At 39.6% G+C, this 27331-nt stretch overlaps 1 protein-coding gene across 2 annotated transcripts in view; it reads right to left on the reverse strand.

Moving 5' to 3' along the window:
• Positions 1-27145, reverse strand: part of NKAIN2 (sodium/potassium transporting ATPase interacting 2) — a 1197954-nt gene extending 1170809 nt beyond the window's left edge. For both annotated transcript variants that reach the window (XM_040238999.1, XM_040239000.1), the window contains exon 1: positions 26946-27145. In XM_040238999.1, coding sequence (XP_040094933.1) covers positions 26946-26999 — 54 coding nt within the window. In that variant the 5' untranslated portion in view covers positions 27000-27145. The remainder of the gene's footprint in view (positions 1-26945) is intronic.
• Positions 27146-27331: the final 186 nt, after the last annotated feature.

Consider the following 27331-nt stretch of genomic DNA (forward strand, 5'->3'; position numbering starts at 1 on the left):
TTTCAGGCCTCATGGCAGACTTGACTTTGAAGTTCCTTGTGGCTATGGCCTGTGTCTTCCTGTACCTCATGTCTGGCAGGGAGAAGAGAGTGGGTGTTTAGTGAACATTTGAGGAGAGTCTGTTATCAAACCCTTGGGCTCTTGAGAACCTGCCTATGAAGCCACCAGTTGGAGGGCTGCCAATCACATCCAGCTCCCTTTCCTGGCCAGAGATTATCGCCTGAAATGAGATCCTGGATTTTTCTCTAAAATCTGAATTTATGACTCTCCTAGCAGTGTACCCACTGCTTGAAGAGGTGGGGAAAGAAGACAACTTCTGCCTCCTCGTGGGAAGTCACTGGAAATCCTGCCCACCCTCTGGACCCAGTTCAAGCCCCGTTCCTTCCTTCAGCCTCCCTGCCCTGCCAGACTCTCTCTGCCTCTCGTCCACTTCCCTGCAGTGTCTGCTCCAGATGCTCCCAATGACCCTTACTCTCCATAGAAATACTCTTCATCAGCTTTATGAAAGGCAAGTTATGTACCCCACAATTCAGTCATTTCACATTCTTTTAAGTTACATTTATTAAAACGATATGATGTACAAAGTAATAATTAGAGTTACGAGAAATCTGTATGCAGGTCAGGAAGCAACAGTTAGAACTGGACAGGGAACAACAGACTGGTTCCAAATAGGAAAAGGAGTACGTCAAGGCTGTATACTGTCACCCTGCTTATTTAACTTCTATGCAGATTACTCATGAGAGACGCTGGGCTGGATGACACACAAGCTGTAATCAAGATTGCTGGGAGAAATATCAATAACCTCAGATATGCAGATGACCCCACCCTTATGGCAGAAAGTGAAGAGGAACTCAAAAGCCTCTTGATGAAAGTGAAAGGGGAGAGTGAAAAAGTTGGCTTAAAGCTCAACATTCAGAAAACGAAGATCATGGCATCCGGTCCCATCACTTCATGGGAAATAGATGGGGAAACAGTGGAAACAGTGTCAGACTTTATTTTTTTGGGCTCCAAAATCACTGCAGATGGTGATTGCAGCCATGAAATTAAAAGACGCTTACTCCTTGGAAGAAAAGTTATGACCAACCTAGGTAGTATATTCAAAAGCAGAGACATTACTTTGCCGACTAAGGTTGGTCTAGTCAAGGCTATGGTTTTTCCAGTGGTCATGTATGGATGTGAGAGTTGGACTGTGGAGAAAGCTGAGTGCTGAAGAATTGATGCTTTGGAAATGTGGTGTTGGAGAAGACTCTTGAGAGTCCCTTGGACTGCAAGGAGATCCAACCAGTCCATTCTGAAGGAGATCAGCCCTGGGATTTCTTTGGAAGGAATGATGCTAAAGCTGAAACTCCAGTACTTTGGCCTCCTCATGCGAAGAGTTGACTCACTGGCAAAGACTCTGATGCTGGGAGGGATTGGGGGCAGGAGGAGAAGGGGACGACAGAGGATGAGATGGCTGGATGGCATCACGGACTCGGTGGATGTGAGTCTGAGTGAACTCCGGGAGTTGGTGATGGACAGGGAGGCCTGGCGTGCTGTGATTCATGCGGTCACAAAGAGTTGGACACGACTGAGCAACTGAACTGAACTGAATCTAATGGGGCCAATTGATAATTCTGATTGGGTGACTTTAACTTCACTAAAAGCAAAATCTATCAAGCAGTTGAACTGTACTGGTTTTTCACATACACAGGCAAGAAATGTCCCAGAAGAAGCCTAAGTTAAGCAAATGAATGAAAGCTGCAAAGCTACTCCAGAGCTGATCTGGGGCACAGCAGACATCAGGGACAAACTGAACATCCACTTGTTCAATCTGCCTGATCTCTTGCCAAGATTATTCACACTTTTCAGCACCAAACATTCAACCAGCTCTGTTCAAAACATTTTGAGAATTTTCAACTAGTTAAATTTTTACTCTTCCAATTTCTCTTAGCCATTTTGGAGGCAAAAGCTAACAAATCTCTCTCTTTCCCTGCAGTCTTTGTTGTGGGTCTGTTGATGCTGAGAGAGTGGACTTGCTGGGATGCCTTCAATCTTCAGTGTTCTTTTTTGGGCCAATGACACCATATAATGGGATCACCCCAGTAACTCTAAGCATTTCAGGGGATACTGAATGTTCTCCTAAAGCACTAAAAGCAGTCATCTATTTTTAAATGGGGAAATTAGTGTAATACAAAATAGTGTCTATCAGCAAACCACAACAGTTCTTAATCACTTTTAATCTAAATCTTCCACAAAAGTGCTTTGACTGATTTGAGTTACCATTTTAATGACACTTATTTCATCTCTTGAAATGAGATGGGCTGCTGTTTGAAAACACATATCACTCTGAACGCTGCATAAGGGTTTTTAGCATTGTTTTTAAACCAAAGGAAATCGTTAAACACACACAGTGGGAGATTTTAATAGATCACAGATAAGGTGTTTTGGTACAACCAAAGTTACTGAAGTATACAACAGAGTCAGCTTAAGTGCTTTTCAAAGCGAATATCAACTTAAATGCTCCTTAGGACAGTTTAATATGCCCATTTTAACCCATTCTGAATATTCTAATGATCCCTTTAATAGTATCTGAGAAAAAAAATTATCCATTGTCAACAATAAGAAATTGATATGGAATAACTGGCAAATTTAGGGCTAAGTGCCACAGCGTTCTCAGTGGTACCTAATTTTATGTTAAAAATCAGTGCCAATATATTATTATACTTTGAAAGCAGAATTTTAGATGAACCTTGTCAATTAATTAGTATCAATAACCTATTCTAAACTAGAATATCTTTTGAATGCAGTTGCTAATTCAAAAATAGTAGGTTCTCTCTTTAAAAATCCTTCTGGTTTAGTCTTAATGACTGGATATCTTTCAAAAAGCTATCGTGGACTGCCTCACTTTTCTGAAACAGAGCACAATGAACTCAACTTTACATTCAGGCTGCTGCTGCTGCTCAGTCGCTTCAGTCATGTCCGACTCTGTGCGACCCCACAGACAGCAGCCCACCAGGCTCCCCTGTCCCTGGGGTTCTCCAGGCAAGAACACTGGAGTGGGTTGCCATTTCCTTCTCCAATGCATGAAAGTGAAAAGTGAAAGTGAAGTCACTCAGTCGTGTCCGATCCTTAGCGACCCCATGGACTGCAGCCCACCAGGCTCCTTCGCCCATGGGATTTTCCAGGCAAGGGTACTGGAGTGGGGTGCCATTGAAGCAGAAAGGCACCCAACCTGCTATCCCAACTCCAAATCAGGAGATCTAGTTCTGAAGCTCAAACTCTTCACTTTCTAACTGGGACACTAACTTTTAAACTGCAAATTACTTTGAAAGTTATTTTAAGCTGCCATAAAAACACCCTCAAATGCAAGGTGAGGTGAATCAGAGCTGATGGTAGTCTCCCCTCAAATTGTCCCCAAATGCTACACTTATCTTTTGCCCTTTCAGGTTTTCACTAGGCAATAGAGTTGTCACTGCCATCGGTGTACCTACCATAAAGCTCTTTCTTTTCTTCACCCTACGCCTTCAAATGGTTTTCTATGGTTTATAAAAACTGATGATAATCATTTCATGTATTTCAGTTTCAGTCTCTTACTTGGTGCATGAATTGTGTGAGTTGGGTCAGCCTGGATGTGCAGGAAGCCCTTTTACTTCTTTTCAGGATCCCGATAATGTGCTATATTGATACTACTGTATATATATTAAGATAATCCAAAAAGTCAAAGTGCTTCCTAAATGTAAAAATAAGTACTTTCAGTTATGTGCAGATATATTCTATTAGTAACACACAAATTGTCAAAGGTCATGAAGTTAATGGCAAATCTACAACTAAACCCCAAGGATCCTGCCCCCCAGGTTCTAAAGAAATGGTCTATATATTTTGCCTTCTTTTCCTACTACTTATTTCCTACTGAATAGCTTTCCTCTTCCAACTTGACTGTCTCCCAACATCCCCCACTCCCTCCCTGAGAACTTTGACCCAGCACCCTCTCCACCACTCTGCCCAAGACCCTATCTGTCATTCCATCTAAATCATTCCTTGGAAGATCCTTCATTATCAGCTGTGCACCCTCTCTTTTCACTCTCACCACATGACGGTAAGCAGCACCAAGTTGCTATTTCTTCATACGTGATCTGGAGATCTTGTTTTATCAACAGAAGTACTGACAGTTTTATCAAACATGTTTTGTAAGGAAAATACATTTTTTTGGTCTTTTTCTTCCTTATCATCATTTTTACTGTAGCTATTATCCTAGGCTCTCATTATCTTAAAACCAGGTATGTCCTGTTACAGCTCAACTAAAGCTTTCCTCCATGGAAATTGGTCCAATATTCTCTAACAATTTTTCCTTAAATGATGGTTAGAACACATCACTATATAACAAAGAAACTATGTTGGCTGTCACTTATCACATAAAACTTCAACTCCTCCATCAGTTTTCAGAACTCTTCCTAATGACAAAAGTCACATTTATTGAGTGTTTAACAGGTGCAGGTGACTATTATAATCATTTTACATGTATTAATTACTTTAATTCTCCCAACAAGTCAATGAGGTAAGTACTACTATCATCCTCCTTGAACAGATTCAGAAAGTGAGGTCCAGAGAGGTGAAGCAATTTGTGCAAGGTGACACAAACTGTAGAGTCAGCATTTGAGAATCTGACTCCAGCAGCTGAACTCTTAAAAATTACACTAAACATCAAAATCCATAATCTTCACTAACTCTATCCATTCATAACCCACACAACACCTACATAAAAACTTCAGTCTAAACAGCAGAGTCCTGCAATTCCCTGGTGGTCCACTGGTTAGGACTCTGCACTTTCACTGCAAGGGACATAAGTTTGATCCCTGGTGGGGAAGCTTAGATCCCACATGCCACACTAAATGGCAAAAAAATAAATAAATAAATAAACAAGAGAGTTCTGTCTCAGATCAATCCAGGTTCCTGCCTCTTTTTTCAACTTTGATGTTCAATCATATAAATGTTATCCATGTTTCAACACTCAACTGGACTTGCCACATTGGTGAAACTTCCCTGAGATAATCTAATCATTTTAGTATTCCTGACGAGATGGAAGAAAAGCTCCTTATCATTATCTTCCTGTTTTGAATTTGATGGGGTTCAGGACATGCTACCCCCAAATATGGCACCTTGACACACTGAATATTTTAAGCTGAAGGAGTTTGAAAACATAGCAGAAGCAAAGTCATTTTGACCTCCCTTCAGCCTTCTCCCTTGAAACAGGTCATAAAACTCTCATGTAAAAGGTGTCCTCTATACACCCAGAGTAAAAGAGCACCCTTATCTCTGAGGACAAAGAGATGCCAAGAATTCTAACAGGCTTACCAAGCCTCCTCCATTTTACTACACTTACGACCTTTCATATTTCTACACAATCGCCCACTCTTCAAACCTACCACACATGTACTCAGGGCAAATTGCTTCTTCTGGGCTTCTTTTATGAAGACTCTTGTGACATACAAAAATTAAATAAACCTGTATGTTTTTCTCCTGTTACTCTGTCTTTATTAGTTTAATTTCCAGACCCAGCCATGGACCTTAGAGGGTGGAGGGAAGCTTTTTTCTCCCTACATATTCCATAACACCAAACTCTGTACAAATCCCATTGCATGCATTCAGTCAATATTTATTGACCAACTGATTTATCCACTCCAAAATGTATCATTCTAAAAGCAAAGCTAGAGCTAGGCCTTCAAAAATGCCTGAAGTCAGAAAGAAAGACGAGAAGAGCAGGCAACTGAGGCATAAAATGAGTTGTCAGAAGCCTGTGAGCATTTTTTATCACCGCTATCCCACTGCAAAGAACTCTGACATTTGTGTAAATCACTTACCTAGAAACACTAAATTATCTCATTAAATGTAGTAATAGGGGAAAATTAATACTTATCAAGAAGTATTTTTAAATTTCATATAAGACCTAAAAGAGTTAATTTAAGGGATTATTTTATTTCAATTATATATAATCTCACTAAAAAAAAAATATAAAAAAAGATGGCAGAAAAAAAAATCCAAATTTAACTCTACACCTAACTGTCCCTGGTTTTCAGATAGCTTTATTCCACCAGCTTTAAGAACAGTATCAAAAACCTTAATTTGATTCTAAAATCACCTATACATATACTCAAGGGTTGAACAGACTTTATAAGAAGATAGTATTTTTTAACTTAATGTCTCCCTACTTCTCCCATATTTCCAACCCTTGGCCCAGCTCTCCACCTCCACCCCTTTCACACACCCACAGGGGGTCAAACTATAGGCCTCTCTTATCACGCACTTCCCTGGCTCAGATGGTAGCTCAGACGGTAAAGAATAGACCTGCAATGCAGGAGACCCAAGTTCAATCCCTGGATCGGGAAGATCCCCTGGAGAAGGGAATGGCAAACCACTGCAGTATTCTTGCCTGGAGAATCCCATGGACAGAGGAGTCTGGTACGCTACAGTCCAGGGGCTCACAAAGAGTCAGCCACGACTGAGCAACCAACACACACTCTTATCATATGATGAAAATAAACAGCCTTTGTTACAGAACAGAATCTTCCATTTACAGAGACTGCTGATAATGAGTGCTGGGTGTGTGAGGTAACATTACACGGTCTCAATCTATATATACTCTGAAGGTGCAAAGCTCTGTGATTTCCAGCTCTCTGGGTATAATGCAAAGTCAAATGCCAGATCAAAAAATAAATTTGAGAGCCAGCATGATCAAATCAAGGGACAATGATTCCCTTTGAACTACCCGTCCGATCAGGATCTTACATCAACATTAGTACTATCAGCACCTCACCTAAACCAGCTGAGCTCATCTTCTAAACTAAAAATAAGATGCCCTATCTAAAATAGTGAGGGACAATATCAGGAAGCCAGGTTTCATTAAAGGGTTTCTTCAATTTCTCAATGAAAAGAAAAACTGATATGATATGTATGTAAGTATATACTTACACAGGCTTCCCAGGTGACGCTAGTGGTAAAGAACCCTCCTGCCAGTGCAGGAGACTTCAGAGACATGGGTTCGATCCCTGAGTTGGGAAGAGCCCCTGGAGGAGGGCATGGCAACCCACTCCAGTATTCTTGCCTGGAGAATCCCATGGTCAGAGGAGCCTGGTGGGCTACGGTCCACAGGGTCACACAGAGTCAGACACTAATGAAGAGACTTAGCACACACACATATACCTACACACACACACACACACACACACACACACACACACACCCCTCCCACTGGATATACAAATGCCTCATTTCTATTCTTTCAGGTCAGTGTTCTTTATTTTCTTGTAAATTGCCAATTTATATAATGATCTAGTGATATGCGCTTGACTGGCATGAAACATTACTCATTGAAAACATAATAGCAATGGCCCAAATGAATTGTGAGCAACATTGTTGACATAAACCATCAGCTGCTATGATTTTCAGGCCAAATCACTCTGAAACAGCTAGACTTTTTTTCCCTCTGTGTTTATGATATATGCATTCAAATTGCTTCTTGGGCAAGACCCAAGCAACTGACCTAAAGCTAAACTTTTAATTTGGAATGTATTATTTAAAAGTCTCTTAGAGAAGAATAGGAATAATAGTTTAAATTTTAAGTATTAAGTTAGATGGCATCTTATAGGATTTAAACAAAATACTGCTGAGGGGTTATTGCTAAACAGATAAGGGCTGGCAACAATATCCCGATTAATTTCGAAGCAAGTATCAAATTTTTAAAAGTTCAACCACGCTACAGACACATAAATAAAAACACTTCTGGTCCCCTGTGACCCTCACCTAGGGTCTGTGAAATAGCTGTCATGGAGAACTTCTGGTTGGGCAGAGCCCCCAGGATGCTGACATGACTTATTGAGCTCTGAAGCATCTGGGTGGGTCAGCATGGAAAAGCTGAGGGAGCATTTGTGTCCCAGAACGCTGTGCACTCACATTGACACACAAACAGGAAGTGCACCCACAAACATGCACCTAGAAAACTGATCAAGACCACTAGAATACAGGCAGCTTCTTTTAAATACCCAACAAAAATTTAAAGGCTCCCTTCCAACCTTTGGGTTCCATTGTGAAGTGATAAGTACCAGTACTTATTGTAATACTGAAGTCCTGCACCAATACTTCATTTTCTAGAGCCTGCAGACAAACACTGAGTTGATTTTGGCTGCTTAAGCAGGAGAATGAGAAATTATGATTAACTGCTCAGTTGCCAGATAGCCACCGACCATGTATTCTCCACATTGGCCAAATCCTTTCTGTCCTTCTTTTAACGCCTTCTGCTTAGCCCAGTGAGTGGCACATAACAGATGTTGAATAAATGTTTGAAATTTATTTTGGATATAGCACTGTGCTCAGCATGATGTGAATATAAAGACTCTGATGACAACTCCAGGCTTTTAAGGACTTACAGTAACATCTCAGTTACAGGACTTTACCTTCAGAAAACACATGGAATATATGTGCTTTTAAGTGTCAGGTAATCATTTAGAGTCTTAGACTATTCCTTCTCTTTCTTCTGTGTTGACAAAGTATTATTCAAGCTGGAAAAAAAATAGGTATAACATCAATGAGCAAATGCTTAGTTTCAATAAGTCGTGTTGGTCATGCCTTCCAGCTTTCCAACGTGCGCTCATATTCTGGTCCAAGAGTTAATTTGGGGACTGGCACAGATTTCTATGTTTAAAAGCTAGCTCACTGGTGTCCCTTTAATGTCTCTACTGGAAGCACATCCTAAATAATTACCCCGCTGGTCTTGGGCATCTCTCAAGGCATGTCCAGAGTCTCACTTTCCATCGCACTGCTTTGAGAACTCTTCTTCATTTCCACTTTCCTTTAAATTAGCAAGTAAGACTGGGAATCCTCCAGACTCAGTTCAGACTGTATTCTCTAATTAAATGACTGGAAAACTTTAATTAATAAGATGACCCCAGCATAAAAATCGGGTCATACTGTTAAGCACTTATAACTTACAAATTTGAACAAGCACTGATTTTTACAAGTCAGCCAACTTTGTTAGTTCTCAACAATACTTTAATTAGGCTAGACAGAAAGTAGCCTGCACTAATGTGTGTCCTGGCTAAATTCCAGAGGGGGATTACTGCAATCTGGCCTACCTAAACTTTCATGGGTTTCATCTGAATACAATATGCTTCTCCATTCTCTGCTTCTATTTCACTCTGCCCTGGTGCTTTACGTGGGCTCCACTGTTTACCCTGAACACTATGGCTATACTGTTAACAAGACCTGCTAAAAACCTACCACACCCAGGAGAGCGATGCACCCAGAGGTGCACAGTGAAGTCTAGAAAACTCACTTCCCTCTTCTCACATACAGCCAGAACACCCAAGCTGACCCCTACGAAAGCATCATTTTTATCCCCGCTCCTGCTCACCTTGCTCTGATCCCACACCCAGTACACCCGCCGCCCACCACACCTACATTTTCAGAGGATCCAAGTATACTTTTAGGAGGACTGCACCATCACTGCCAATAAGAAAAACTTCATATGCACCTGGTTCTAAGTTTACTAAGCAAATTTTTTGCCTCTTATTTCTGCTAATTTGCCTGAACTGTGTTAAAGAAAAATGCACGAGGTGCTATATTAATCCATAAAATCAGGAGCTAGAAAAGCACCTTCTGACCTGGCTCTCCCCAGAAAAAAAGGCAATTTTCAAACACAAAATTTAATCATAAAATCATCAAATTAAAGGGACCTTCATGAAGTCTATCACTTACTCCCCTCTCTCCAGGTATACAAGTTAGAATCCACCAAAAGACTGAGTTGACAGAAGAAATTAAGTTGGAACAAGAGACATTATATAGTTTAAGACAGGATAATTTAAAAGATGAATCTCTTCTGTTTTACTATACTTCTTCAGCAAAAATTGGGCCTTCTGGTGAATCCGAATATCAAATATTAAAATGCCTGTTGAATATTCTCAGGTTTGGGGTATCACCTAAGGAATATAAACAGCTTAAGTATTTTTAATTGCAAGTTCCTGACAGGCAGTAGTTGTCACTTGTGTGTGTTTGTGTGTGTATGTGTGTGTGTGTGTGCATTTCTATAAAAGGAAGAAAAAGTTACCCAAGTCTTTACTCTTAAAAAACGTTTACCTTTTAAATTGTAATTGTATTATTAACTCTTATCCAAATATTTTATAAAATTAAAAATTCATAATTTGACCCAAAACTTTTCACATCTCCCTCTTCATGTAAACGATTACATATCTACCTCATAATGAATGCATATTCTTTATTTGAAATCTGAAGAAGTTTTGCAAAGACAAACATAGTATGTGTACATTTTAGCAGATTAGGGAAAGGACAAATTAAGTGTCAAGGTCCTCAATAGTCATTTCTGGTACCAAAGGAAAGATGACATTCACTAAGTCTTACATAACAGCCACCTGGCTCAAACTAAACTGAGCAAAACAGCCAAGAATGCAAAAGCTTGGTTGAGCAGATAATTGACCATAAAAAAGTAGCTTCCAAATAAATTTAGATTCAACATTGTCTCTCCAGTTGATATGCCCACAAATGCTTACTCAGCACTCCGCTTCCCTAATGTACATCTCAACCTACCTCCCAATCTCCTTTGTCTCCCCACCTGCTTTTTTCCATAACTCCATAGCTGCTATCCCACCAGCCTACTCTTCCTAATTTACTACCTGCTTGGAAACACACAAAAAAATCACTTCATTTTCAAAATCTCTAGATGGCTAGGTTGCCTCCCTAAAGATTCTGTTTCCATAGATCAAGAGGATGGCTATGACCCAGGTCCACAGGGCTCCTCAGAGTATGACCCCCTCACAGGTTCACAGCAGCCAGGCTCCAGGCTCCTCTTCCTTTCACCATCACCCACACTGTCCTCTGGACAACTCAGAACCTGTTATGAATGAAACCTGCTTTTACCTCTAAGTGCTCCTTCTAACACCTCGCTTTTTAGCTTAGTGGATCTCAAGGAGGGAGCTATTTTGCCATTTGACAATGTCTACAGGTTTTTCTGGTTGTCACAACTAGGAATATGTTACTGGCATCTAGTGCGTAGAGGCCAGGGATGCTGCGAGACACTCTAGAATGCAGAGAACAGCCCCCACTACAAAGAATCATCCAATCCAAAATGGTAATATTTTTGCTGAAGCTGAGAAAGTGCTTTGCCTGAAGTCTACTTTGTCTCTTCCTTAGTTACTCCCCTCACGTACTCATTGAACAAATATTCCCATTCCCTCCCAATTCATCACCCTTATCCTAGCTACCTCCAGACTCTTCCTAACCATCCTTCTTTTCTAGCTCCAATCACTTGGTTAAACCAAACTCTCCCCAAATTATTATAAATTACTATTTGTATATTATTTCAAATATCTACCATCCTCAGAACACCTTTCTTGCCTCCTGGTTATGTTCCCTTTCAGTCCCATATTTCTGATCATCTTTATTAAGGTCAGAATACAGAATGATGTCTCTTCTAACAGAAGGACCTCATTGGCTCTCATCCTTTGAGAAAACAAACCTTCCATCCAACTCAGTGGCCAATCAAGGACCTCTGCATCACCTAGGCAGTGCTCCTCTTCAAGAAGGATATCTGTCATCTCTCCTACTAACCACATTCCTCGCACCTTTTCTATTATCTTCCTTCTGCTAGACCCACCTTCTTGTTCTCCAGTGTCTGCAATGAGAATCCACTATCCTAACTAACCCTTCCAATCTGACATTGATTTTTTTTCCACCCAATCCTATAGTTGGTCAGCCATTCTATTCTCACAGACAGCTAAGAGCTCTCACAGACCCTCAGTTTTATTTCGTCTTAGAACAAGGAAACTTCCATTTTCTGCGCTTCCATTCCAATTCTTAGAAAGTTGGGTCATGACAGAGACATACCTGGTTGCCCCACAGATGCACGTCCCTCAGTTTCACCAAGACCTCAGATCAATTTAGTAATCGGTTTCATTTATTGCTGCTTTGCCCTCATATTCCCCACAGAGCTTGCCCCAAACCCTTACTCTTATACCATGCTGTTTCTTATTCCACTACAGGGAACTGGGCCATTCAGCTTGATAATTAACATCTAGAGAGACACAAATCCTGTCCTTTAAGGTTTAAACTCCTTCCCAAAGTACTCAAGTCATCCACAAACTGCAGCCCTGCCCCTTCCATTCCCTACTTTGCCTCCCACTTCCCCTCAACTCGCCAGCATGTCAGACTCCTCATCGCCCCACGTGTTGACCCTTTCATCCTCACCTTTTTGCTACTATCATTCTTCCTCCTGGGATTCTGTTTCCTCTAGTCTATAGTCATGAAAATTTTACTATCATACACCAGCCCTTCATACCTTCTGAAATCACCTATGAGAAGAAAACTTATACCTTTCCCCAGATCTTCTCAGGACTTTATTCTTAATTCTCTTGTAGCAGTTATCATTCTGGATTATTTTGTAGGGATCTACACTACCGTTACTTTCAGAAATCATATCATTTAATATCTTTAACAGAAGTCCAACTTTGTTTCTAAAACTCAAATCTACTCTCAGCTTCCATCTTATATTACAAACACATATATATGTACTTACATGCATGTGTATATATCTTAACAATATATAGTTGTATATATCATACATACATATATATCTTCAAATGTTCCTGAATTCAAAGTATCTGAATTAATATTACTTATAAGCAATCAAGCATACTTCTGAAGAGGAACTAAAGCACTTTTTGATGGGGATCAAAGAGGAGTGAAAAACCTGGCTTAGAACTCAACATTCTAAAAACTAAGATCATGGCATCCAGTCCCATCACTTCCTGGCAAAAAAAAAGGGGGAAAAGTGGAGACAGTGACAGCCTTTATTTTCTTAGTCTCCAAAATCACTGCAGATGGTGACTGAAGCCATGAAGTTAAAAGACTCTTGCTCCTTGGAAGGAAAGGTATAACAAACCTAAAAAGCAAAGACGTCACTTTGCCAACAAAGGTCCATATAGTCAAAGTTATGGTTTTTCCAGTAGTCATTATGGATGTGAGAGTTGGGCCATAAAGAAAGCTGAGCACCAAAGAACTGATGCTTTCAAACTGTGGTGCTGGGAAAGACTCATGACAGTCCCTTGGAGAGCAGGAAGATCAAACCAATCAATCCTAATATTCAGGAAATCAACCCTGAATATTCATTGGAAGGATTGATGCTGAAGCTGAAGCTCCAACACTTTGGCCACTTGATGCAAAGAGCAGATTCATTGGAAAAGACTCATGCTGAGAAAGATTGAGGGCAGGAGGAGAAAGGGGCAACAGAGGATGAGATGTTTGAATGGCATCTTTGACACAATGGACCTAAGCCTGAGCAAACTCCGAGAGATGGTGAAGGACAGGGAAGCCTGGTGTGCTGCAGTCCATGGGGTCACAGAGTTAGACACAATTTAGCAGTTGAACAACAATGAATACTTCAATTAAAAAAGAAAGAAGAAAGGAAGAAAAGAAAGAAAGAAAGAGATCATTACTACGTAAAAGCTCTTAATGAAATGGTAGATATCCCTTGATTGAAAAAAGAAAATAAAGAAACAAAAATTTATCAGGCGTTTGTCATCTATGCTTTACCAATTCAGTTAAGAAATCTGTGAATCTCCTTTAGCTGCCTGGGTATTTTTCTAGTGAGAGAGTTCATAGTTTTAACAGATTCTCAAAAGTGTTCATGATACACAAAAAGTTAAAAACTACTATTCCACAGATGTGAAATATAAAAACAGAATTAACTGTATTTTTTTATACAGAAACTGTATTTTTTTCTCATCTTCAGAATATCTAAATCATATTGTCTCAAATTGCATTAAGTAAAACTAGGCAATATGAACTTAAACTATATGAACTCAGTTTCAAAAAATGAACCACAATGGCCCAGTTTACATCAACATGTACTTTTTACCACCAATGAACTGATTTACCATCGGCTTAAATGTGATCTTTACAGCACATAATGAACTGAGAACATTAAAACATTTTAACTATTACCATATTCAGTAAGTTGGATGTGTTAGTAAACAAATAATAAGGATCAGATTCCAACTTAAAGTAATCTAGATATTAAAACCACTAGATATTAATCAATTTACGACAGAAGCACAGCTTGACATTCCTATCAGTCAGATCATGTCCAATTGTGAAAAGGACAGAGAAACAATTTATTAAGCACAGGTCCTTATGCTCTTCATGTGTGGCCATTTCACAAATCCTACTTGATAAAGCTGATTTGATAATCCCTTCATTTCCTTTCATTATTCACTCATTCATTCACTATTTTTAAATGATTATAACTGGAATACAGTGTTGCAGGTTAAGAATCAACTGTAGGTTGATTCCTGGAGTTTTGCTTGGTCTTCTCCATCATGCAACAACCCAGGGCAGGGCTCTGTGCACATCTGGCTCTCTGCACATAACTGGTAATGGTCCATCTAAGGGCTGCATTCAAACACATCAGAAAGACTTTCAGAGAGACATATTTTGTAAAAGGAGGTATTTAGTGTTGCCAAATTATTTTTCAACTCCCAAAGCTCACATTCCATCTAGGCCAAGATTACTGTGTCTATGACTTTGCTAACATTTCTCATCCATCTATTGCCCTTAAAGTTCAATATGTAATATTTTTTTATTCATTTAAGAAAAGATTAAATTAAAAGATGGGCCTAACAGCAACAGACAACAACAGAACTATTTTGTATGTAAACTCTGCATCAAACTGCCATATAAATCTCCAAAAAAGTTCACTAGGATTTATTTCTCTCAATCTATGAGAAAAGTTAAGATTTTAGGTCACAGTGATTCTTAACAAAACTGTAGAGTCAAAGTAGGTGCAATAACAGAGAGATCATTATCTCGTTCTCGAGAAGACAAAGTGAAAACCAACAGGTTTCCCCTAAGGATTAAAATAAGAGAGGCATATAATTAAAGGTCACCAAACACTGCTGTTAACAAGATCAACATTTACTAAACATAAACTGAACTTATGCCACTTCCCTGATTTTAAGAGCAGCATTTTTTGAACAAAAGCAAATCTATTCTGAGACAGCCTATAAAATGGTAATCTGGGAAAACACTGTCCCATAGATCTTAAGAGCCTATGGAACTTCCCAGGAAGAGAAAAAACCAGAAATACGTACTGGAGAAAATTCATTAATGAATTCACAGTCAACTTCACAGACTTTATCAGACTGTCCTTTAAAATATATATCATCATAGGTAGCATCACATGCTTTTGAACTCCGAGACTTTCATGAGCCAGACACTCTCCCCCTCCCCTGCCCCCAGCGACTCCGCACCCCAAAGAAGAAAGTGGAAAACCTTCAAGACCAGGCCAAAAGAGAAGCAAAACTTAGGTTCATAAATGCTATTGAACAACCATATCTTAATTGTCACCTTTTGGTTGAATAAAATGGAACCACACTCTGTGATCATGATCACACTAAGATCATGGCAACTGGTCCCATCACTTCATGGCAAATAGATGGAGAAACAGTGGAAACAGTGTCAGACTTTATTTTGGGGAGCTCCAAAATCACTGCAGATGGTGACTGCAGCCATGAAATTAAAAGACGCTTGCTCCTTGGAAGAAAAGTTATGACCAACCTAAAAAGCAGAGCTATTACTTTGTCAACAAAGGTCTGTCTAGTCAAAGCTATGGTTTTTCCAGGAGTCATGTATGGATGTGAGAGTTGGACTCTAAAGAAAGCTGAGGGCCAAAGAATTGATGCTTTTGAACTATGGTGCTGGAGAAGACTCTTGAGAGTTCCATGGACTGCAAGGAGATCAAACCAGGCCATTCTAAAAGAAATCAGTCCTGAATGTTCATTGGAAGGACTGATGCTCAAGCTGAAACTCCGATACTTTGGTCACCTGATGCGAAGAACTGACTCATTTGAAAAGACCCTGTTGCTGGGAAAGATTAAAGGCAAGAGGAGAAGGGGACGGCAGAGGATGACACTGGATATCATCACCAACTCAATGGACATGAGTCTGAGTAAACTCCAGGAATTGGTGGTGGACAGGGAGGTCTGGTGTGCTGCAGTCCATGGGGTTGCAAAGAGTCGGACATGAGTAAATGACTGAACTGAACCGACACTTTGTGAAAGATGGACAAAATGAAACACCATTACTTCCTGTTGGTAAGGGTAAAGAATACATAATACTATAATACTAAAGCTCCTATATTTTCGAAAATCATAAGTTATGAATGTGCTATCATCAAATTTGTGAGCAAGCTTTATTAAAAAAAGAAAGAAGGAAAAAAAAAAGACCCAGGCATATACTCTGAGAAAACCATAATTCAAAAAGATACATGTACCCCAATGTTCACTGCAGCACTATTCACAATAGCCAGGACATGGAAACAACCTGTAAGTCTATCGACATGCCTGGGTAAAGAAGATGTAGTATATAAATACAAGGGACTATTACTTGGCCATAAAAAAGAACGAATTTCAGCCAGTTCTAGTGAGGAAGATGAACCTAGAGCCTGTTTACGACAGAAGTAAATCACAAAGAGAAAAACAAATATCGTATATTAATGCATATCCATGGAATCTAGAAAAATGGGACTGATGAACCTAACTGCAGGGCAGGAATAGCAACACAGACATAAAGAACTCATGGACACAGAGAGTGAAGGAGAAGGTGGCATGAACTGAGAGAGAAGCACTGAAACATATCATCACCATATGCAAAACAGGGAGCCAGTAGAAATTTGCTGTATGAGACAGGGAGCTGAACGGGGGCTCTGCGACAACCTAGAGGGGTGCAAGGTGGCAGCGAGGTTCAAGAGGGAAGGGCATAATATACCCATGGCTGATTCACACCGTTGTAGGGCAGAAACCAACACAGCATTGTAAAGCAATTGTCCTCCCATTAAAAATAAATTTTTAAAAAATACCCCAAAGTTAGGGTTCTTTATATACCAGCTGTGTATTAACAAATCTACAGTAGCTTCTAAATCCTTCAAATATGCAGTTTCCTCACCGCTCCCAGAAACCAGAGTTAAACACATGTATAGACCCTAATATTGGAGGACATGGCAACCCACTCCAGTGTTCTCACCTGGAGAATCCCCGGGACGGCGGAGCCTGGTGGGCTGCTGTCTAGGGGGTCGCACAGAGTGGGACACGACTGAAGCGACTTAGCAGCAGCAGCAGCATAGGCCCTAATCTCATCTCTGTACCTCAGACTAATCAAGTGGAGCAAATACGTAGCTGAAGGATACACCATCTCTCATCCCCATTTTACAGATTAAGAGAATTAGGTCTGAATCACCGTGTCCCTGGGAATGAGTTATGAGTTCTAGGAGCAAGCTGTCTCCCACCACTGCAAGCTCTGTGACAAAGAAGGTACTCAAACCAAGGCAGAAGAAAGACTCCTTGACTAGAGGCTGGGACCAGAGAAGGCAAAGCACCATCAAGCTTGAATGTTCTCTGCCCCCTGGGGCCTGTAGAACTGCTCCCCACTTTTGTTTCTCAGTGGCATCAGAGATTGTCCTTTAAAAAAAATACTCTGAAGACCAGTCTTGTATATCTCCTATGGCTAGAAGAGGGTCATATGAATTCCCTACCATGGAACATGTCAGATACAACCCTGACCGGCCATCATTTGACACACAGCTGTCAGTTAAAGGATCTGAAATGCCTCCTTGTTCTGTCGTGCAATTAGCACTTTACAGAGGTACACAAAGACTTCTGTTAGCAGGAGAGATTTGATTCCTCCATTCCAAACCAAGACCCATTTGTTTTCAAAGAATACAGCATTGTTGGGGTTTTTAAATGCATGACTGTTTTCGAGTGTATGCACTGACCAGAAAACAAAAGTCAGTATGAGGACTCTTCACCACCCGCCCTGCAAACATCTAGGGCATGATGCTGGAAGAGGGAGTGTGGTTTTAGCTGTAGGATATGGTTTTAGCTGTAGGATACTGCTCCTCAGCCATGGCTTCTAAAAGAAAGTGCTTCTGCAGCGGCGCTCTCCTAGGCGTTCTCAAGCTCCAAACATCCTTGAAACTGGCAACCTGGCATCCTCCTGGCAGCAACAGCAATTGGATTTGACTGAATTTCAGAGTTAAGGGCGGTGATTTTAGTTACCAAAACATAACTTCAAGCAGAACAAATAAAACATATTTAAAAAAAAAAAAGGCAAGCAGCTGAAAGCAAAGGTCCTTTCTATTTATTCATATTTTAACTATGGAATCATAATACTTGCTACTCTTAAACATCTTTATGTATTATTCTTTGGGAGATACCTTCTTCCAAAGTTAAGAGTTTCCATACTGAATTTTTAGCCATCAAGGATTGTTTAGATAATACTTTAAAATTATTAACTTTTAGATTGCATCATGAGCCTAGAGAAATATTCACTGATACATGTTCCTGAGAATACTCGTTCCATGCAAGATTAATAGAGGATATGAGAAAAAGGGTTCCTTGGTTTGTTGCAAACACTTTGCGTTCAAAAACTTGAAGGGAACTAAGCTCAGATTTCTTTAGTTCTAGACTTCTAGGAGCTGAAGAAACACTAACACGAATCATGAGCCTTAGAACGTAGGAGAGAGGATGATGACTCTAGAGTCCCACAATGTATTTAATCTCACAGCTCATGTTCAGCGAGTATTTGATTTTGCAGGACTAGCACCCACAGAATGCAGTTTTCAAAATGCTGCCAGACCAAGCAGAATGCAGACTGGCTTCTGAAATCTAAGTTTAATGTTTCACGAACACTTAGAGTAGGTATATCACACATACAAGTATATTGTTTATCTATTTCAAGTCATTTTCCTCTACGATTGTAATCCTTATTCATATACTCCCTCCCAAAAATGATGAGCAGGTAGAAAAAAATGTTTCTATGAAAAAAACACAAAAAACTAATTTTTGCAACTAGGGCCACTGGTCAAATGATGCATAGGCACCCCTACAACTATTCCCAGTCTCACTGGATGAACAGCTCTTAAAGTTTAAACTAGGAAGAACGACAAAAATTTTCTAGGCATCAGACGTAACACAACAATGAAGCCTCACAAGTGTGAAGCTCTTTCATGCAAACTTTCAGCACATTTTCTCAGATGCTCCTAAGCATTCTGTAGGGTAAATGGGTCAGGAATCATTTGCCCCACTTTTCAAAGGAGGAAACAGCACCAGGAATATAAATGGCTTGAGCAAAGTCACACTTATTTACTTGTCCCGTACAGACGCCCTAGACAGTGTATAGAAAGCATGTGCCTTCTCACTGAGTCCAGTGCTTTTCTAGCATATTCCGTCCTCTCTCTCTCTCTCCCAGGCCTGTGCTTAGCACAGTGAGAAGCTATTCCAGAAATTCAGACCGTGGGGCGAGGCTGGCAAAGAGAAGCAGTTGAATGGACCAATTTCACTCCAGCATTACTAGGCATAGAGGGTACAGACCAGAGGCACTGGGTCTCTTTCAGATTTTTCTCTCTTCATTGCAAAGACACAAATGCTGTGAAAAGAACTTCCTTTCCCCTTATTTAAACTTCTGAAGAGGACTAAGCTAGAAGTCAGAAACAATCACACTTGATCCTGAAGAAAAGTTTTCTTTCCTGTCTGTAACAGGAAAAAGGAAGAAATGAGTTAATTATCTAAGTTGGGTTGAAGAATTTTCAAAACAGGCACTCCTGCAACACCATTAAGCAAAGACCTAACTTCTAGGCCAGTAATTCTCAGTCTGACCTGTAGTGTCACCTGGGAGTCTTCAGAAATGCAAATTTAAGAATCAGAAACACTGGGGTGGGCCTACTGACATGTGTGGGAAAAGCCCTGAAGGTGAATTTGAGGTACACTTAAGTTCCAGAATTTTCTATGATATTCAATGCAATACATATTTTAAATAACCTATTACTTGAAGTTATTATTTCCAATAAAAATAATTTTAATGAATATCCCCACCAATAATGGTCTAGAAGGACTTCGGATTTGAGACACGTTAAAATATATATAAACAATAGGCAAATAATATCACTTTGCATTAACCATTCATCTGGCACTGATTTCAAAAAGAACAGGAATTTGAGAAAAATGTGAATACATCTCTTCTTCCCATGGAATTGTTTTAGACATATTTATTTGGCCGCACTGGGTCTTAGTTGTGGCATGTAGGTCTAGCTCCCTGACCAGGGATTGAACCTGGGCCCCCTGCATAGGGAGCTTGGAGTCTTAGCCACTGGACCACCAAGGAGGTCCCCCATGGAATTGTTTTTAAACATACCTATCAAAGTGTCATGCAGAACAGCTATAACATTTTTTTAATCTACCTTTGAACAATGACAGAAATAGAGCCTTACTATGAGAAGTTATTTCTCTAGGGTAGAACTACAAGTGTGTTTGCATTGTTAGGACACATTCAAAATCTCAGAGGGACAGTCAGGTATACTGACTGCAGGAACACTCTCTCCGATTCTCTAGTCCACACACTGGCAGTTGCAAGTTGTGAAACCCCAAGTCCACCTGGTCCAGCCAGGTGTGGACAAGGGCCTGGCATCAAGCCTCCTCTCCCAGCCTGCTGAGTCTCACGCTGATTACAGTGTTGACAGAGAATCAGTAGGTGGATAATATGGCCTTTGTTAGTAAAACAAATGTAAAGCTACTGATATGGTTTCATGCACCCTGGTCTACATAGATGCGTATGTGTAATGTATACAGTGACTCAACCTCCGTCAGGCTTAAAGTCATGTTAGACTTGACTTTGAATCCAAGCTCTACCACTTACTAAGGGGGTGACTTAAGTCGCCTGAACTTTCAGAACCTGTTTGCTTCTCTTTACAGAGGGGATATTAATATCTATTACCTACCTCAGAGAATTAATGGAAAGGAATCAATGAAAAAAAGCACACTTTTTTTTTTAGCATTAGAAGTTCAGATTAGCATTTAGCCAGAAAGAGCTTTCAATAAATAGTAACCATTTTTATTATTTTTGAGTGTTTTACAAAGATGGATTTTGAAAGCATAACAAATTATAAAAAGAATGCTTTTTTCAAAGAGCACATAAAAGTTAGTTTACTTGTAAACTGTTCAAAAAAGAGTTTTTATGGGGTTCAGAGTTTGTATGTAGGATCCAAAGTCATTTAAAAGGCAAAAACTATTAGCATTTGGGACTTCTCTGGCAGTCCAGTGGTTAAGACTCTGTGCTTCCACTGCAGGGGGCATAGGTTCAAACCCTGATTGGGGAACTAAGATCCCCAATGCTTCCCAGTGTGGCCTATATATGTGTATATATATATTAGCATTAGATGCGGAGAAGGCAATGGCACCCCACTCCAGTACTCCTGCCTGGAGAATCCCATGGACGGAGGAGCCTGGTAGGCTACAGTTCATGGGGTCGTGAAGAGTTGGACATGACTGACTTCACTTTCACGCATTGGAGAAGGCAATGGCAACCCACTCCAGTGTTCTTGCCTGGAGAATCCCAGGGATGGGGGAGCCTGGTGGGCTGCCGTCTATGGGGTCACACAGAGTCGGACACGACTGAAGCGACTTAGCAGCAGCAGCAGCATTAGATGTCACTCCATTCCTATTCCAGGTTGGAAAAAAAGACAGTCTATAGCTTGTGTTAGATCAAATGTTATGACCAGTTCTATCAGACAAAAGTACCCATTTTAAACTAACCAAAAAAAAGAAAACAGAAAACACTGATTTCAGGAAGATGAAGAAAATATGCCATTTAAATTGTGAAAACTTTCAAATCTAAACACACCTGAGATATTAAAATAAGAGAAAATGAGTTTATAAATTTTACATCCCACACTAACCTGGAGAAATATAAGGATATACTTTTATCTTATGCTTTCATAATTTTTAAATGTCTTTCAATTTCCTAGTGTTGGTACAAGCAACACTTCTATTTCTACTCCATAGAAATTATGTAGGCATAAATACAGAGCTTCTAGTATTGTTATGTGGAAAAAAACATAGAAGCATCATATCTTGATGGCCTATTTATTTTAGTATATTTAAAATAAACAATAATCAAGTTCTAAGGGGAAAAGGGGAACCAAAATTGAAAGAGCTTACTATATAGGTGAAATAACAGAACTGAAGTAATTCTTCTGTGTTTGGGCTCTGATATTTGTGTGCTAGAAGACACAGAAATAGGGAAGCAATTATTAGCAATAGTAATTTCAAATCTATTTTTGGAAAAATTACACTGAGTTACTTGAAATTCTACTAAATAACTGACATAAATCTTTGAAATTTTAGTGAAACCCACAGGTAATGGACAGCTGGCTCTCATTTTACACAAGGCACTGGAGGGTCAGAGGCAAGATCCATGGAGGGGCGGGGTCCTGGGACCAATTCCTTGCAAATACCAAGGGACAACTTACAGAAAAGTATTTAATGATACCACAATTTTAATATTTGCTATTTTTAGTATAAACACAGAAGTGTTAAAACGTGTTTATGTCTCAGATTTTATTTCTGTCAAGTACACACATGCACAGAAAAGAAACAGACCAAGAAACACAGACCTCCTATTTTAAGAAGTCCCTGGCCGCCATTCTGAAATTCTTGACTGGGCAAGTAGAGGATCTGACCCCAAACCAAAGCAGCATCAGAGGAAAAAGCTGGTGGAATGCCCATCCGCATATCTGGGCCATTGCCCACATATGGGCCCCCAGCCAGATGTCTCTGGCATCCTGTGCACGGGATGCTTCCCATGCAAACCTTTATTTGAGAAAGAAGGCAAAACAGCTCTGCAGAGATTGGTTCTATGCAACTTCAGGTGTATGAGAAAAGAAGCTGCCCTTGGTCTGCGAACCAAGAAACAGAGCTGGGCACTGGAAGAAGTTTCCACATCTTTTTTTTTTTTTTTTTTTTCTGGTCAATGTTAGAGCAGAGTGACGCTCAATAACAATGGAAGAGTGAATTAAAGACAAAGACACACAGGATGATGTCAGGGTGTAAAAACAGAAAACATTTAAAAGGAAGAAATTTATTGTTATTTTACAACCTAGCAAACTCTCAGCGTATTTTTCCATCATAAGTTTCTGAAATGTTATGTGGAAATTGTTAGTCTTCTCCATGAATCAGATCAGTTAATGACCTCAAGATTTTATTACCGATGGCATTTAACTCTAAAATTTTAAATTCCTAGAGAGAGAGAAAGTTGTGACAGATAACGTTCTACACTTTCAGAGAACTTTCAAACTTGTCATATGTACCTAGGAAAATCGTAAGATTCTACCTGCACTTTTCAAGTCACTTCAGGTCAATGCTTTAAGTAACTAAAGAACTTGTAACTATAAACACCGCATAAAATCACGATTGACGCCACTGAAGTACTCCGTAATTATGATAAAATTGTTTATATTTAGTCCATCTAAGCACTCAAGGCCTTCTCCATAAATGTGCACCTCCGAAAAGCTTAGCAACTATGCAGTAGAAAGCAACTGATCATTCTTAATTGTTTCAAACCTGCTTCTCCACGCAGCTGCACGCACGTGTGCTAATCTAATTGTTAGTTGCACCTGCTCCAAGTTAGCAATACTTCATAGAGCAAATGGCAAGAATGGCATTTTCAAGTGTTAATCTGTTCAGTGTAAATTTGTACTTTCTTGCAAAAGTTTATGACACATAAGCTTTGCATCATATAGGAGTCTGAGGTACAAAAATGTGGGAGGTTTAGAATTTCCTTACTTGAAAGCAAAGCTGTCTTTTCAAACTAAAATAAATTATGCTCCTCCAGATTAGAGCTGATTTTTCACTGAGAAATATCTGAGATATCTGTGTGTTCTTTCAACATTCACATAAAGTACTTTTTGATTCAACCAAACACTGAAGAAAAATAGAAACTCTTTCACAAACTTCTGAAAGCTGTAAATAAGAAGTTAAATTGTTCTTGTCCTGTACCACCATAACCATCCTAAAAAAGCACTGATGCTTTTTGTAACTATCTAACATCTTCAGTTTCTGAGCATTAAAGACAGAAATGATAAAAAGAAAATTACCTTCTTCAGATTATGAGCTTAGACTCTGGATTCTACAAAGGCAGCAAATCTGTTTCCAGAGTTCACACCCCCTTTTCATAAGAATCACCCTAAAATCTGAAGCTGGAGTAATCATACAGCTCAAAGATTTTAATGAATGATATATACAGATATGTTTTTCATAAAATGGAAGTTTTGTACTAAATTCCTATAGCATGAGATTCTAATTTCTTGTCTTATGAACTGATTTCCTGATTTTTCAAAGAAGATATGTTTATCCAAACTTGTCTGCCAAATATAAAATTAAATGCACATTTAGCATAATTAAAAACAAAGATACAGAATCCTGACAGGTAAATTTCTCTGCACCCTTTGTCTCTGTTCTTCACTTGTTAAAGGATCAGAACACTGTGTATATACTCTGATAACATACTGATAAACGAGGTTCTCATCTCCCACTAAGTTTAGTTGCAAGTTTATGTAGACATAAATATTCCTTAAAGTCTAGTTGAAATACACTCTACTTACAGAATAGGAGTCAGATGTTTCTAGAAAGTTAACAGTCACTTAACTAAGAAACTTAATCAAGTTTCTATCTTAAACAATTTTTGGCTTCAATTTATTTTAATAAATCTAAAAATTTCTGCACAGCTACAAAAAAGCCCAAATGTTACTACAACAGACACTAAACACTTCAGAAGTAGACAAAACTTGGTGAACTGTTGTGTCAAACAATGTTACATTCTGGAAATCTGGCTACATACAAAACAAACTTCACTCAAAGATACATAGACTTTTCAAAAATCTATCAAGAACAAAGGAAACCCACCTACTGTGTGTGCCCACATGCCCCTGGCTCCCAGGTGCATGTTCTCCCAGTATTTTGCAACTATTTGCAAAAGAATTATTTTATTTAAAATTAAATACTATATTTCTAAGAGGCAACAATTAACAAGAATCTCTGGAGTCCTTTAAGAGTGATCATTTCACCCTATCAAACAAACCGGATTTCTTCTTAGTCCTTCGTTTTTTTCTTCTGCATTTGCACTAACATGGCCGCTAATTATATTAGTCTGGTGGCAGATAAAGTCTGGATGGGAAAAATCACAAGATTCTTATAGAGCTTAAATACCTCTTAGGACTCAAACGTATAGCTGCTTAAACACTTTTATATCACAGCTACTTCTATATTGTTAGAAAACTTAGCTTTGATCTGCATATATACATGCACACAAATAATCGCACACGCGCACACACACACACCCCTTTAGCCATATTATGCTACTTTGTATATTTAGCTTCCCATTTGTATATTTGTGTTTTTCTGAAACTGTTTAAGTTCTGGAAGAGTTTGTATTCATCACACAAAGTGCCATATAGATCGAATGCCTACATTTACCATAATAAAGCCTAAATGATAGCTAAAACACATTTTTAGAATTCAAAATTGAAAAGAGCATAAAAACGCTCTTACCCACCCACTCATTCTCACAGCTTCATATGCTTTTACACAGTGAATCAGCAAATGTATTCTTTTCTGAATCATATATGAACTTAAGGATGTTTTGAAAATGTTTATACAGTTTGGCATACCTGGCCTTACTGGTAGTTTACCAAAGTAAGCTCTCTAGTTGTTCTGATGAGCTTTATCATTAACAGTAAAACCTTTAATGCATGACTTAATTGAACATATGGTACAGAAAAACAAACTGTTTTACAAGTAACTAAGAAAATGTAACATTCTTAAAATTATAGTTTCGTCTTCTTTTCTTACATCCCAGTGCATAAGTAATTCACAGACCAAAATATACGTCATCAAGATAACTTTCCTGGGGAATAAAAACATCCTTGAGATAATATACAACTAAAAGCACTCCTTCAGCTAAATATTAAAGAAAACAGCCACCACCACTCATGAGCTTCATGACAACTGATAAACAATGAAGAACACATCAGTTTCAATAGCAAATCCTTACTCTTTTGATTATTGAGTGGGCTCTCAGAAATCTCCAGTCTTGTAGTCCTTTTAGCCTTTATGAAACAATTGTTGGAAATGTGAATGGCTATTCAGATTAACTTATACTTTCCAAGGAAAGCTGTTGGTAACAGGAGTAAGCAAGTACCTCCTACCTCAAATTAACTGGTAAAAGTGGTTTATTTTTCACCTCTAAACTATCCTCAACTCCTCCTTCTATTGCCTTTAAGGAATTTAAATTCAGAGACATGACGTTTTCCTTTATTGGCTCCTTGCCTCTTTGCAACTGTACAACATTCCTCAAGAAGTATATATAATTCTCCATCCCACTGGATCAGACAACAGTATCTATTTCAGAAGCAATTACATCCATAATGTAAGATACAACATTTTTTCTTAGAATTGTATCAATAATAAGTGTGATTTCAGGGCTACTGGTTCAGTCTATAGCAATGCTGTTGCTCATCTAAGTATTTCTCTTCAATCTACATACTTTTAAAACTCGGTGTGTCCTGTAGATCAGACTGCTGTAAGGATACCATCTGCACTACAAAATGGTTTGTTAGAGCCTTATACTTTTTACACAATATATTTCTTGAAAAACAATACACGTCGATGAAGAAACAAAGATACTGCAAAAATCAGTATATAGAAAAAAAGTAAAAAAAAAATCTATTTCTGTTTTAACACCTGTATAGTAAATTGCATGTGACTATCATGTTGTTACATTAATAGGAACGCAAAGCATAAAAGAACAAGAGGTACCTCTTGCTTTGCTTAAAGAAATTAAAGACAAGTTTAACCCGAACCTGCCAAACTGTCTTCAGAAGAAAAGACATAGGTGGGGGCGGAAAGCCTCACCTCTCCCGTACCCCGCAGCACATTTCCCTGAAAGCATTTTAAACATAGGCAATATATCTGTCACCTTTTCTTTTTTCTTCTATTCTGATCAACGGCAGACCTTTTACTGCACTCCCCTGCCCACTATCTCAGTGGTACGCTACAGAATAAGAGGACCCAAGTGTCACTTACCAGTTGCATGCCACAGATAAAGATAAGCGTGCACCTGCCACTGCAATAACCCATGGTTTCCGAGACCCCTGCCACAGCCAGACTGTCCCACGTCGGCCACCGTCGAGCCCCCACTTTATCCAATCAGATCGCGGGGAAGGACAGGCAAACCTGCCGAGGGCTCGGGGGCTCCGGGCTGCTGCTGCCAGCGTCCTGGGAAGTGACAGGCATTAGGACCTGCTGGCGCGGCGGCGGCGGTGGCGGCGGCAGCTCCAGCCGCGCCCGCCACACATACCTTCACTCGCTCGGTGCACACGCCGCGCCGCGGGCAGCGCCGCCCGCGGAGACGCGCCCGGGGCCCGCAGGGGCAACAGCGGCAGCCTCGCAGCGCCGCCGCGCCCTCGGGC

This window comes from Oryx dammah, unplaced genomic scaffold, assembly GCF_014754425.2.
Source record: "Oryx dammah isolate SB20612 unplaced genomic scaffold, SCBI_Odam_1.1 HiC_scaffold_4, whole genome shotgun sequence".
In the NCBI taxonomy this organism is placed as follows: domain Eukaryota; kingdom Metazoa; phylum Chordata; class Mammalia; order Artiodactyla; family Bovidae; genus Oryx; species Oryx dammah.